At 39.5% G+C, this 14,250-nt stretch overlaps 1 protein-coding gene across 2 annotated transcripts in view; it reads right to left on the bottom strand.

Annotated features, from left to right (window-relative positions):
• Nucleotides 1–14,250, bottom strand: part of enox1 (ecto-NOX disulfide-thiol exchanger 1) — a 156,273-nt gene that overhangs the window by 47,141 nt on the left and 94,882 nt on the right. For both annotated transcript variants that reach the window (XM_085384869.1, XM_085384868.1), the window contains exons 3-4: nucleotides 9,940–10,088; nucleotides 9,128–9,262 (exon numbers count right to left, since the gene is read on the bottom strand). In XM_085384869.1, the coding sequence (XP_085240995.1) occupies nucleotides 9,128–9,262; nucleotides 9,940–9,949 (145 nt within the window). In that variant the 5' untranslated portion in view covers nucleotides 9,950–10,088. The remainder of the gene's footprint in view (nucleotides 1–9,127; nucleotides 9,263–9,939; nucleotides 10,089–14,250) is intronic.

Raw genomic sequence — 14,250 nt, 5'->3', positions numbered from 1 at the left:
TCCTGCTTTGTACAGAGGATTGATAGAATGCACCAGTGATTTAGTGCGAAGGCTTTTACTCCTGCCGGTCTGAACATTCAGCACACTGCAAGCCTTCGTTGGAAACAATCAGCAGCTCACAGGAAGCACAGGAAGTGAGGCGCTTCAGTTAGCTTGGGATAAAGGGAAAAATATAAAATTACCAATGGTATTCTCAAACCGCTCACATTTCTTTCCTCATAGGCAAGGCAAGGCAAGGCAAGGCAAGTTTATTTGTATAGCACAATTCAACAACAAGGTGATTCAAAGTGCTTTACAGAGACATTAGAAACAAGAACAAATAAAAAGCATGATTTAAAATTTATTAAAACAAGCAAAAAAACGAACTAATTAACAAACAAACAAACAAACAAACAAACAAAACAGTATATAAAATCAAAACAGATAAAATCAGAACAGTAGATAAAATCAGTAGTTAAATGTAAGTTTTGAAATTTAAGCTTAAAAGTGTGGATTTGGTGCTTTATTCAAATGCAGCTGAGAATAGGTGAGTCTTCAACCTGGATTTAAATAAACTGAGTGTTTCAGCTGATCTGAGGCTTTCTGGGAGTTTGTTCCAGATATAAGGAGCATAAAAGCTGAATGCAGCTTCTCCGTGTCTGGTTCTGACTCTGGGAACTGATAAAAGACCGGATCCAGATGACCTGAGGGATCTGGAAGGTTCATACTGGGTCAGGAGGTCATTGATGTATTTTGGTCCTAAACCATTTAGAGCTTTATAGACCAGCATCAGAACTTTAAAGTCTATCCTCTGACGGACAGGCAGCCAGTGTAAAGACCTCAGAGCTGGACTGATGTGGTCCACTTTTTTGGTCTTAGTGAGGACTCGAGCAGCAGAGTTCTGAATGAGCTGTAGTTGTCTGACTGATTTTTTAGGTAGACCTGTAAAGATGCTGTTACAGTAATCAAGCCTACTAAAGATGAATGCATGGACTAGTTTTTCCAGGTCCTGTTGAGACATCAGATCTTTTATCCTTGAAATATTCTTGAGGTGATAGTAAGCTGACTTTGTTATTGTCTTAATGTGTTTTTCTAAGTTTAGGTCTGCATCCATCACTACACCCAAATTTCTCGCCTGGTTTGTGGTTTTTAGATGTATAGATTGAAGTTCTCTGGTGACCTGTAATCGTTTTTCTTTGGCGCCAAAGACTATTACCTCAGTTTTGTTTTTGTTTAGCTGGAGAAAATTGTGGCACAACCAGTCATTGATTTCCTCAATGCATTTACCAAGAGCCTGTACAGGGCCTCGGTCTCCTGGTGACATTGTGATATATATTTGTGTGTCATCTGCATAGCTGTGATAGTTTATTTTGTTGTTGTTTATAATCTGTGCCAGTGGGAGCATGTAGATGTTAAACAGAAGGGGTCCCAAGATGGAACCTTGGGGAACTCCACATGTGATACTTGTCTGCTCAGATGTGAAGTTACCTATTGATACAAAGTATTTCCTGTTTTCTACGTATGTTTTGAACCAGTTTAGTACAGTTCCTGAAAGACCTGTCCAGTTCTCCAGTCGTTTGAGTAATATGTTGTGGTCAACTGTATCAAATGCTGCACTGAGATCCAGTAAAACTAGGACTGACATTTTTCCACTGTCTGTATTCAGACATATGTCATTAAACACTTTGGTCAGAGCGGTTTCAGTGCTGTGGTTCTGTCTAAAACCTGACTGGAAGGCATCATAGCAGTTATTCTGTTTTAAGAAGTAACTGAGCTGTTGAGAAACTGCTTTTTCAATGATCTTACTTAAAAATGGGAGATTTGAGATCGGCCTGTAGTTGTTCATTTGTGTCTTGTCAAGATTGTCCTTTTTCAGTATAGGTTTGATTACAGCAGTTTTTAGTGATTCTGGAAACACACCTGATAATAAAGAAAAGTTGACGATCTGTAACAGGTCTGACTCTAAAGTCTTTGAGACCTTTTTGAAAAAACTTGTTGGCAGGACATCTAAACAGCAGGAGGAGGAGTTCAGTTTACCTAAGATGTCCTCCAGGTCTTTGCTGTTAATAGGTTGAAACTGTTTCATGGTGTTTAAACAGTTTTTTGGTGGACACAGTACATATCCTGGATCTGCTGTTGATGTACCAATTGCTTGTCTAATTTCTTGGATTTTTTCTGTGAAGAATTTGGCAAAGTCATTGCAGGCCATGGTCGAATGAAGTTCAGCTGCCACTGACACAGGAGGGTTTGTTAGCCTGTCAACTGTAGAAAATAGGCATTGCAAATCCCTTAAAACAAATGTGCCAAAACCTGTGGTTGCTGAAATGAGTCCGGTTCTAAAAGCATCTCACTCCCAAGAGATGGATGCCAGGTGACCATACCCAGGTGCTAGCAGAGGCTTCACCTCTGCTAGTTGAGAGCTTACCTGTGGTTAATTGCACCCAGCCAAAAGTTATGCTTTTGACAAGTCATTTTCATAAGTTAGGGCAGCAATGAAGCGTCTCCATTTTTGTCCTTCCTTACAGTAGCCAACTCATTTGTATGTTAGTCAACACTATTTATTACATATCTGCCTCTTTGCATCTATACCATACATGAAGACAACTACTTCAGTTTGCAAGTGTTAGCCGATAACTTTACACTCCACCGGCTCGTCACTTCTGCCTCCAAATGACCAAGATGACAGAGGATTGATTAGATGCTAAAATGTTAGATGATATATATTCATCAAATATTTTGTGCCTCTCAGATAAGGTAAGTGATGCTCTTATTCATTTGTTTTAGATTGTTTTTCTTTCCATTCACAAGTAGATAAAGGTCTTTTGATGAATTTCAATTAAAAAAATGTATATAGCACCAAATCACAACAACAGTCAAGATAAGAACCAGGCTCAGAGAGGGGCGCCCGTCTGCCATGACCGGTTGGGGGTGAGGGGAGGAAGACGGGATGAAATACACAGTGTGGAGAGAGGAGCTGTAGTAGGGAGCAAAAAGGAAAGTTTTACACCTAATCTTAAAAGTAGAGAGAGTGTCTGTCTCCCAAATGCAGGTTGAAATATCTTGTTATAGGGCCATCAGCCTGCAGCAGATATTCATGAGGATGGGTGTGTTACATATGGAACTGACAAAGATTCAGACTTTGGAAGGATGAGGACAGTTTTGGAGAGCATTCCAGAAGATGAATACTACTCCTTAGATTTTGTCAGTCCCCACGCTGCTGAGCTCAAGCTGAGATTTGCACAAAGGGAGTGATGTGGCCTGGTGCTTCACATCCTTCAATAAATAATACATTTGATTGATTATTAGATAAACCCTCCACATAAAAGCCTCATAAAAGCATCTCTTGGAGAAAAATGGCCTTTATGCTGGTAATCTTTGGTCAGCACAATGCTAATAATTCCAGACATATACTAATTTGTACTCAGCATTAGATCACACCGAGTGCTGCAGGGTAAAACACATTTTGTTTAGCAAAGAGAAAAATGCTTCATGTACTCTTTATTACACATCTTGAGGCTTATAAAAAGAAAAAAAAAACACTTGAGAGATAATCCTCCATTAATCTGACCACATAGAGCCAAGATGCATTCAGAGATTCTTCAGGTCTTAGGAAAACTCATTAAAACGGCATCTGCGATACCCTCGACAGGTAAATTACACATCTCCTTGCCACACATTCATCATAATCACAAAAGGCTGGTTTTGTTCATAGCTTTTCCTCCAGGAGCCAAAGTGATTCAAGCCAGGTTCATTTCTCTGGCTGAGAGCTCTGCTGCGACTGCCAGACTCAGAAACAGAGGAAGGAATATAAGGAAGAAAAACACACACACACACACACACACACACACACACACACACACACACACACACACACACACACACACACACACACACACACACACACACACACACACACACACACACAGCCATGAAGTAAAAAGACAGGCTCTGACAGTAGAAAAACAGTGATCGTGCCTTTAACTGTGCTTATTTAGTACTATACACTGGAACCACTGACAGAAACGCGTAGCATTGACCGTGCTGCGAAACATCTGGCTGTGATTAACATCAAGGTGAGAGCTCATCAGTCACGACACACCCATACAATGAAAAGTGAGCATTTAAATGTATCCTAATTGTAATCTTAACACAAATCACACTGGAGCTCTGACCTACATGGCCTCGTTTTTAGCCCTTAACAAATGGGTCCAGGTTTCACACATCAATACTTTACAATATCATAACAAATGACTCTGCATATTAGTTCAAAGTGTTGGTACTTGTAATAAACTTAAATATATATACTTTTTAGATTCTGGACTTTTTTAACTGCATTACATCTGTGCAATAGCTAGGGTTAGCAGGATTAACATTAAAGTTTGCTTCTTATAACACAGAACGACAGAAGCTGCAGTTAGGAAAGTTTACCTGCTTTATTTTTAGTCTTGAAGATTGGCCTTTGCACCTTTTGCTTAATGTTGCATTGTGACACTGTGGGCGTATAAGGAGACGAGACGACGAGAGGGCATCAGGTTCTTACAGGATTCTGTTTATTTTGTACAGATAACACAAAATGTGAAATGATGCAGCATCAATGGTCATTTACTTTTGTTTCAGGCATTGCTTCTGTTGATTCTCACTGTAACTGTAACTCAAGTTAAGTCCAAACTAATTTATAAATAATTCTTGGTTTAAGCTGCTCAAATACACAGCAGGAAATTTGGTTCGCCCACCAGCTGCACTGGGCCCAGCAATCTTTAAGTCTTCTCTAAATTCATCAGGTCCACTTATGTGATGTCACAGGCTCCGCGTGCTTTGTCCTGCAGTGGTCTTTTTATATAGGGTCAAACAAACAACCTGCAAAAATCCAAACTACTATCAAGAAATCACCAAAGCAGACTGAGAGAACACAGATGAAACATACACACCAAAGAGAGATAAAAGGGCACAAGATGAACTGAAATGAGGCAGAGATGTGGGTGGGGAAAAGAACAAAGGGGAGCCACATGAGGAACTAAACTTCACAATAAAACACAAAGTAAACTCAGATCCACACACACATACTATTTTATTACTTTAAATAAAGTCTCTGAATACTATCAGCACCTCCTAGAAACGTATGAAAGCAGAAACACATGTTTCTGTGGTATGACCCTTCAAAAGACACATATCTGATCCACTCATCTGTCTTTTTTTTCTGTCCGCCTTTCATTACCTAAACGTTCCCTCCCTCCCTGTAGTTTAACAAGGGAAGAGAGCTGCAGATGTTGCCAGAGGTGTAGTCTCATCACATCATCAGAGTGAAAGAGCATGTCATCATTTTAATATTTCCACTCGGATCCACAGGAATTTGGTTGCTACGATGCTGTTTGTCCCTCCCTACAACAGCTCCTCTCTCCTCATTGTGGCTTCACTCAGTTAAATCCATGCATTCAATTATTCTGGACTTAACACACACACACAAACAACAACTCAACAAATCTCCCCACGTGCTCACATATTAAAGCCCCACAATGCAGCACTTATACAACGACAGCTCTTACATGGTAACACACATGCGACCATAAAGCTCAGACAAATCCCCACGTCTCAGAAAGACAATTTCGTAAATAGATCCTGAGGTGAAATTAAGCCCAGAGAAAGAGAAAACGAAACAGAGCAGCTAGACACAGAGCTTAGTGTAGTTTTAGTTGAAATAACAAGTGAGAGCGGTTAGTCTGGAGCACAGCCACACTGTACACCCTGCTGAGGGACACAGAAAGCTCAGTTTTTAGTTGTGGCCTTGCATATATTTCTCTGGTTACACTTCATAGTCCGCCGGGCACTTTTTGAGGTATATGGTTTACATATGAAAAAAGAAGAAAAAAAAGAGAGAACAAAACAGCAGTATTTATTATGTCCAGATGTTTCAGTTTATATTGAGACGAATGCTTTTTCCAGCCCTGCCCTCTTTAGCAAAGTGTCACAGTTTGATATATCTGGAAAATTTCTGCCTGCTGATGCAAGAAGCACTCTGTTCTTATAACAACACACAGATTATAAGAAAATGTCCAGCGTTCATAATGATTAATATCTGCTTTGTGGTCCAGGAACGCTCCAAAGATTCACAGGAAGAATCTGTTGGGGGATAATTACAGTTTTTTACAGACGCCAGGAAACATTTCTCAATACTTAGGTCACTTTTGCAAAACTCTTCACACAATCCTCCTAACTGAGGGTCAGCTTGGCAAAGCAGTTCATTTCACATTCAAAATGCACTACAACTACCAAAACACTTCATTCAGGTCTCAAATAAACTCATTCTTCCAGAACACTAGCAAAGGTTGACAGCCGACAAACACACTTTGTCACCCACAAAACAATGACCTAAAAAACACTAACAACATGTAGCATTACACAGTGTTTTCCTGTGTAAAACAAGGACACATCTCTGTTTATAATTTCAATATATGTTACTGGAATGAATCAGACATCATGTATTTATGTTTATGTATTTTTATTTTTTTGCACTAAGTAATCCCAAAATACAAGAATTTGTATACACACCATCCACTGATACACATACAATAGTAATGCTATTCCACTCCATTTCTGGCTGGGTCCATGTTTACATCACAAAAAAACCTATTCAGCAGTTGTCTCCTTTTGTAATGAAATTGAAGGAGTAACATCTGTGTAGATGTTCATCTACAATGAGAATCAGCTGTGGCTGGTTAAACTGCATTTTTAGATTGGAAATATGTTTCAATAAAATATTGCTGTTGGATTTTGCTGTCTTTTCAAGTTTTGCATTGTGTTATTGTTTTGGCCATAAGTATAACAGTTTTGAAAACAGTATGTAAGCACATGCAAAATGTCCTGTACGTACAAAGATTTTTGGCAGTTGTTGTGTCTGAGTGAGAAGATAATTCATGAAATTTGAGAGATGTAGTCATTGAATGCATTTTGTGCCAAAACAATGATAACTGGTCCTCAGTTTAGCCTACATAGACTTCTGTTGTGCTCACTGTGTGAGGAGTTTTGCAAACGTGACCTAAGTATTGAGAAATGTGTCCTAGCGTCTGTAAAAAACTGTAATAGGAGAGCAAAGAAAGGCTGCAGAGCAGTGCTGGCTGGTACATTTAGTGTTGGCTGAGAAGTGATAAAAGCAGTCAGGAAGTTACATTTAAGTTTTAGATTTGTTACTGAAACAGAATTAAATACAAGTATTTTCCAAAAATTTCTTCAGATTAAATAAAAGCCAAAAATTTTTTTTAAAGCAAGTGAAAGAGAATTTCACAAAGGATGAAATACTAGAAAAACATCCTATCGTTCTGACATGCTCGGTGGGTTTGTTGGGGTAGCAGGTTATTATATGACATCGTTCTCAATGTCATTGTGTCCTCATGCTAAATGTATGCATCATTGATTTAGTCAAAACAAAACAAACCAAAAAAAGATAGATGTTTGCACATGTGTTCAGGTCAGGTCCGACTAACTGCTTCATCCAGAATAAATAAATAATAATGACTAAATTCGTTTCAGGTTGCTTTTCTCCCTATCAAGTAACCAGTTCCATCGCTGAGCCGCAGGTCTTCCAACAATCCTCACATGGTTCCCATCCCGTGTCCCCCTCTGTAGCCAACTATGGTGCACATTTGTGCACACCCTGTTTTTCTTGTTTTGGACTGATTCACACGGATTCAGTGATATTTCTGAGCCCCAGGTTACAATCAAACACAGGACATGCAGGCTTGAATAAAAAAAAGTTCAATGATACACCTAGGTTTTTACTTTTACCAAGAAATAACACGGCAAGGACAGGATGTACTAACAGCTTGTATGAGTGCAAAACTTTCTCTAAGCACAGGAGAACGTGGGATTTACTAAAGAAATGTTTAGTAAATGTTTAGTGATGGAAAGGCATGGTCAGTAATTTTGATGTATCCAGAGAACAACTCTCTCAACTCTTTTTGATTTTGCTCATTAATCAAAACATATTGATTCTTTTCCACTGCCTCACATCAACCTGACTTTCATGTTGTTTCCAGTCAGCACCAGATATGCAAAACTCACTTCTCCAATTTTTCTCACTGTTCAGTCTGTTTCTCAGGGCCCAGATAACAGGCTGTTATCTGGCTTACAGACTCAAGCCTTTTTAGTGCTGGTGGAAGTGGTGGGACCATAACATTACCTCGTGTGGTGAGTGATTTTATTTCCATCTGGAGAATTTGAGAGTCTCTTTAGGTAACATTAAGTGGTAATAACTGAAGCAATACAGCCCTTGTACCTTCTACATGAAGACCTGTAATATACATATCCACAGATTTATGGTTGCTGAGAGCTTCTGAAACTGAGACAATCAAATACAAACCAATGCATTCATTGGACAAACAGGGCCTGGATCCAGAAATGATCGAGCAGCATATAAGTTTATTCACCTTACTTAACATCTGTCACATATCCATGATATTTACAGAGCGAATACGACGACTTCTGATATTTCACAGGTGTTTATATAATTACTCTCTTTTTAAAAAATCCACTTAACTCCATCCTCGAGGTTTTCGTAACATGAACGTGCTGCTAGTTAACAGGCCACCTGTTGTTTTTTTCTCACATAAGAGGTGATAGGGTTAAAACACTGAGCTGCACTGCTAAAATTCTGCTAAAATGAGAACATGCTTCCTTATTTCCATGATTGTACTTGAAGTAATTGTTTTGAATGAATGAGACAAATGAGCCAAGAACTTTTAATTATTGGTAATCTAAACAGTTCAGAAAATGTTGTGAACCTGGGTGTCAGAACAGAATCAATCACCAGTGTGACAAAAAAATTCATTGGTGAAACCTCAGTAACACAAGTTGGACAATGTAGAGTGGAAGTTTGTAGGGTAAGGATATGATTCTGAATAAACAGAACCAGCCCTTTAAAATATTCCTAAATCAACCTTCATATCCATCCTTGGGATCAGCTTGGGATATATATATATATGATGATGATGGGCTGGATAAAGGGTAATAAAGATGATGATAATTGCTAGGGTGTAATCCTTTCATTGATCCTTAAGTCAAATAAAAAGTTTGCATACAACAAAAATATTCAATATAATTAACCATCGATGGTTTCCAGTGAAATAAATTTTGTAAAGTTGAGAGTAGAAGGTACCTGAAACCAGCTGCTGCCCGCTGATGCCCATGGGCATGATGCCCAGGTTGTTCATGGCCGTGGCCCAGGCTCCATGATCAGCGACAGGAACACTAATGTGGTTCTGCTCAGCACCCAGGTTGCCTACACCATCAGCTGTTGTAGCAGAGACAAGCAAAACACATTGAATGCAATACAGGATGAAACTGCATTAAATGAGAAGGTAATATTTTCTGGGAAAGGGTTTTAAAAAGTGTGGGGATGGCTCGTATTACAAAATTCGATATTGCTTTTCAATAAGCTACCAGTGTGACTGTCTTGTACAGAAAGCGAAGTATTAAGCCAAGCTCACAAGTGTTTTATAACGAGTCTTTCAGAATCAGCCGGCACACTTTGAGTGTTAACTTAGCAAAGTTTTAGCTGCAGGAGTTCCTGAAGGCTCCTGTGATAAATTCTGCTGTAGAAAATAGATCCATTCACGATAACAAAAGGAGACTGCAGAGCACAACCGGGGACAAAATATGTCAAACAGCCGAGTATTGCTGTCACAGAAGATGAACTCAGAAATGGTCAGAGGAAGTTATTTTGATACTTTCAATCCCCTGTAACTGACAGATCAGGCATACAAATGTGGAGAAAAGGCTTCAACAAGGAGGACTGTCTTCCACGTGGATTTATGCTATCTCTGGGAAACTTTCCCAACAGAATCCTGGCAAAGTTTTTTCTCTCCTTTCTTGCAAAAAAAGGAAAAAAAACACACACACACACAGAAGAAAAACATGGCCTAACAAAGTTGGCCTATCTTCAGAAAGTACAGTAAATTCAATATGTACCACTGGCCATAGCAGGGGGTCTTTTCTCTCCACTCTCTGCAGTCCTGTCATCAGATCTTTCCTCCGGCTGACGGTAAGATGGAGGGATGGATTATTGGCTGGGAGAACACAGGGGCCCATCCACTCCAAGCCACAGTCACAGTCCACCTCTGGAATACAAAAAAAAGGAAGTTAAGGACTTTGAAACATGGCAAAGTCCAAAAAAAATCCTTGAGACTGGAAATGAATCACTAAGCCAGAAGTTGATGCAAGAGCAGAGAAATCTTTAGGCAATTAGGAAGAAATGCTCCAATCCCAGCTGACTTTCTACCAAGAAAAGAAGCTTAAAGCACACACACGTACACACACATATACTGACACTTAAGCAGCAGTTTCTAATCTTAGAAAACACACAGAACTGCGATATGAACTCCTCTCTCGCTGTTTAATACGCACACAGACACACACTTTATGTGTGTTGTTAGTGGGCCGGCATCTCGCTCATTAACAGTTTCCCACCCCTGCGCTGAGCCGAGCTGTCGACGCCACACGGAGAACATCAGAGGAACAAACTGACAGCGCTCGGTGACGCTGAACAAATCCCACATTTCTGTGTGACAGGCCGGTTTTTCAGCTGCATCCATACCAATTACAAGCAGGAATCATGCAAAGCAACAACAGCACCATTGTTCCTGTGTCTTGACACCCACTGTGACCGTTTCTATAATTATGCTTTTCTTATTCAGTATAAATTTCAGTCAACCCACCACTTTGGTCCACATTGAGCTATATCAACAACTATAAGCCAGGATGCAATGAGGTTTTGTGCAGACATGATCCAAAGACGATGTGTTACATTTTCCCCCTTTGCTGCATTTACTGCATAACGTATATGTATAGAACTTAAAGTTTTAGCTCTTGGTTGAAATGTTTGGGTTTTGAACGGTAAATGGATTCTTACATAGTGCTTTTCTACTCTGCTGGAGCACTCAATACACTTTATACAACTTGCGTCACTCACGTCAGCATTTTTCTATGCTTAAGTGCTTTCAATATAACATTCACTCTATGACAGAAGCATCAAAGACCAAGTTGGAGTTAGTATTTTGTCAAAGACTGGAGCAGCCAAGGATCAAACCATAAACTCTCCAATTAGCAGATGACCTGCTCTACAGCCACCCCAAGCTTACAGTACCTGGTGTTCCCAGGCGGTCTCCCATCCAAATACTAAGCGGGACTGACCCTCCTTTGCTTCTGAGATCAGACGGGATGGGTGTGCTCAGGGTGGTACAGCTATAAGCTGTGTTTTTAATGTGTATCAATGTATTTTGCCTCTGCTTATGGCACTCTATTGATTCATGTAATCTAATTATTCTGCCATTTAAATAGAACACTCAAGAAAATTACATTTTGATCTCGAAGGACCAGCCAGCTATTTTCTTTACTAATTTACTATGCTATGGGTCACTGATGGCTGGAGACCCCAGTATGCACTGCCACTAAGGAAGGGAAGGTTAGCAAGCAATGCTAACTAGCCTCCACTGGTCCAATTAGTGTCACAGGGGAAGTGCGGAGCAACATTTTGGCTCTTGGTAATTTAACTCATTATTGGGGATGTCATTTTATCTGGACTAACAGAAAAAGAAACAGAAAGCAAATAAACTACATTTAAATTTATAAAGGGAAAGACTTTAAAACAAGTTTGCTTTTTTTCTTGTCAGTGTTAAGGTAAACCAGAGATAATTCAGATAGACCTAACCTTCAGATCTGAAAAGTCAAGTAGGAAGTAGTTTTGAAATTATATATTTGTATGACTTCATTGTTCAATGATTAATGACATTAGAAAACAAATTTGTAAAGAGTTTAGAGTTTCAATTGATATTTTAAAGTCTTCCTGAACACACCATGGCATTCATTTAGTAAATTCAAGATCCATTTAGAGTAAAATAGATTCTAAAGCAGGATGCACTTTATGCCATTGCTTCATCACCGACTAGTCGACTCTCAGCCTGATCAACTCCTTGCTTACGTCCAGTTTCAACATATAAAGATGGCAATGGACAAAATGCCAAATGTAAGGAAACTTCCAAATGGGCTACTTCCATCTTTTATTTACATTTTGTGTTTTTGTGTACAACAGCAACCAGAGTTAGTGGCACTCCAGTGGCATATTAGATGTGCTTTAATGAGGTCTGACTCTGCTGAGGCTCATCTTTGGTGGGTTAATTAATGACCTATATGTTGGTGCTGGCATGTTTCCATCTGTCAGAACAGCAGCAAGATTTCCATTTCCTCGGTTTTTCACATTTTACACTGAGCTGGTGTTTAAATTATGAGAGCAGCAGTCAATAGAGGGAAAAGAAGGTCCTTCTGGCTGTAATTATTACTGACACATGTGAAAAATGACCCACATGTGCTTTGGACTCATTAAGCAGGTAATGTTTAAATCACCCAACAACAAGAATGATGATTTCTATAAATATGTTGAAAAAAAGGGTATGTGTCTTTAGAGGACTATAAAAGGTCGTCCTATCTCGAAGCTGCATTTGTCAGGAGTAGACTGTATCTTTGATGTAGGATTCAAAGTGTTTGACATGCTGAACACGTTGCCCTCACTCTCTCTCTGTCAGCCCACTCTGCTCTGCAGTAATCACCATTATTCACATCTGACACCAGGAAACCAGCTGAGCCCCGCAACACATCCTGCTTTAATTGAGACACAATCATATCGATGACTTTTCATTAATGACCGCACACTACGACGTGCGGTTTAGGGAGGCCGAAAGTTAAATTCCAAAATGTACACTTTTCTCGCTGCAGTCATAAATCTTAATTATAAATGTGATGATTGGACAATATTTGCAGTTTCAGTGAAAATGTTTGCCTTTGCTGCAGGCCTCATCAGAACAGATCGGTTTTGTTTGTGTCACTGGCACAGTCTCAGCACTGAGGAGGCAGCCAATCAAATACCGCCGCACTGAAGATTTACATGTGTAGAGCATATAGGACACGTGTTTAAAGTAAATGAAGATGGATGATTCTCACATATCAGAGCACAAAGATGCACAGTCATTTCCAAAGAGACGAACCTTTAACCTAGACCCCGAACTGATCCCTCAAACCACATCTTAACCTTGAAAGAGCCTGATAAAGGAATGAGGACCTGAGAAAAATGTCCTCACAAAGACAGGCGAACCTAAGCACACACACATCCTGCAGGCAGAATTAGGTCCCCGGCGATACGGCGGGGGGATTGTGGATGAAGCAAAGGCTTTTGACAGGCTGAGGAGGCTGCTTCGCTGCAGCATCGCAGGAAGTTCACACGTTTAAGAATGATTTATCTTGCATAAAAAAGGCACTTAGCACAATAGCAGTTTGGCTCCGAAGACGGCCTTGTCTCCAGCACCACCAGCAGACTGCGTCACTGTATAGCAGACTCTTGTAATGTGATACTGCACTGCTTATGCTACACAGTTAGTCACAAATTAGACTTACATGTGTTTAAATGCTGCATATTATTTATGAAGCCAACAGAAGTTACGTTTAAACGTGTCAATAAAAGTCAATAAAATTTCAAATCACACAAAAGAATAATAACGACATCCACAAAGTTGACTGACACAACACTGTGTGTGACATTAACAAACTCCAGATCCTAATGACTTTGGTTTGCTGCTCAGCAGGTAATTGTGTGGATGCTTTAAGCATCCACACTATTGAGTTCCTCTTGGGACTTCCGTACACTTTTTGGCACTTAACTACTTCCACAATTTTCAGCCGATTTTCACCGTTCAAATTTTAAAATATTCTGCTATTTCTGCTAATTCCTGCTATGTCTTTTGGTATTTTTCACTATTATACTTTTTAAAATATTAAGCTTAATTTGTCCCATTGAAATGAATGGGAAACTTCTGCAATTCTGCTAAAATTTGCTTGTTTCTGAAACTTAACTACTTCCTCATATTTTCACGTAGAACAACCATTCAAACTTTAAAATGTTCTCAAATTATTGGGCTATTCAGGTATGATTCAGCTTTTTCAAATCTTTTACCGTTTTACCTTTATGCCTCTTAAAGTTTTCAGTTGCAAAATTGTGATTTTTCACAAAATACATGCGTTGTTATGGTTGCTATGCACTTGGCTTCCAGTGTGCCACTGAAGGTTTTGCAGTCTTCTCTTCATGTCCGAACAACTTCTTGCTACTTGCTCAATCTTCACTCAACTTCCACAAATTATACATCAAAACGTAGGTATTTTTGCTGGGTTTCCGAAAATGGTCATTTGTTTGAGGGGAGTCGTCATTATGAGAAATAGACTGCAAAAATCCTGTGT

Source organism: Rhamphochromis longiceps, linkage group LG16 (genome assembly GCF_057381845.1).
Source record: "Rhamphochromis longiceps isolate RC_006_pf linkage group LG16, R_longiceps_female_GT1.1, whole genome shotgun sequence".
Classification (NCBI taxonomy): Eukaryota; Metazoa; Chordata; class Actinopteri; order Cichliformes; family Cichlidae; genus Rhamphochromis; species Rhamphochromis longiceps.
Note: the sequence above shows the minus strand (reverse complement) of the source record. Positions and strands in the feature narration are given on the sequence as shown.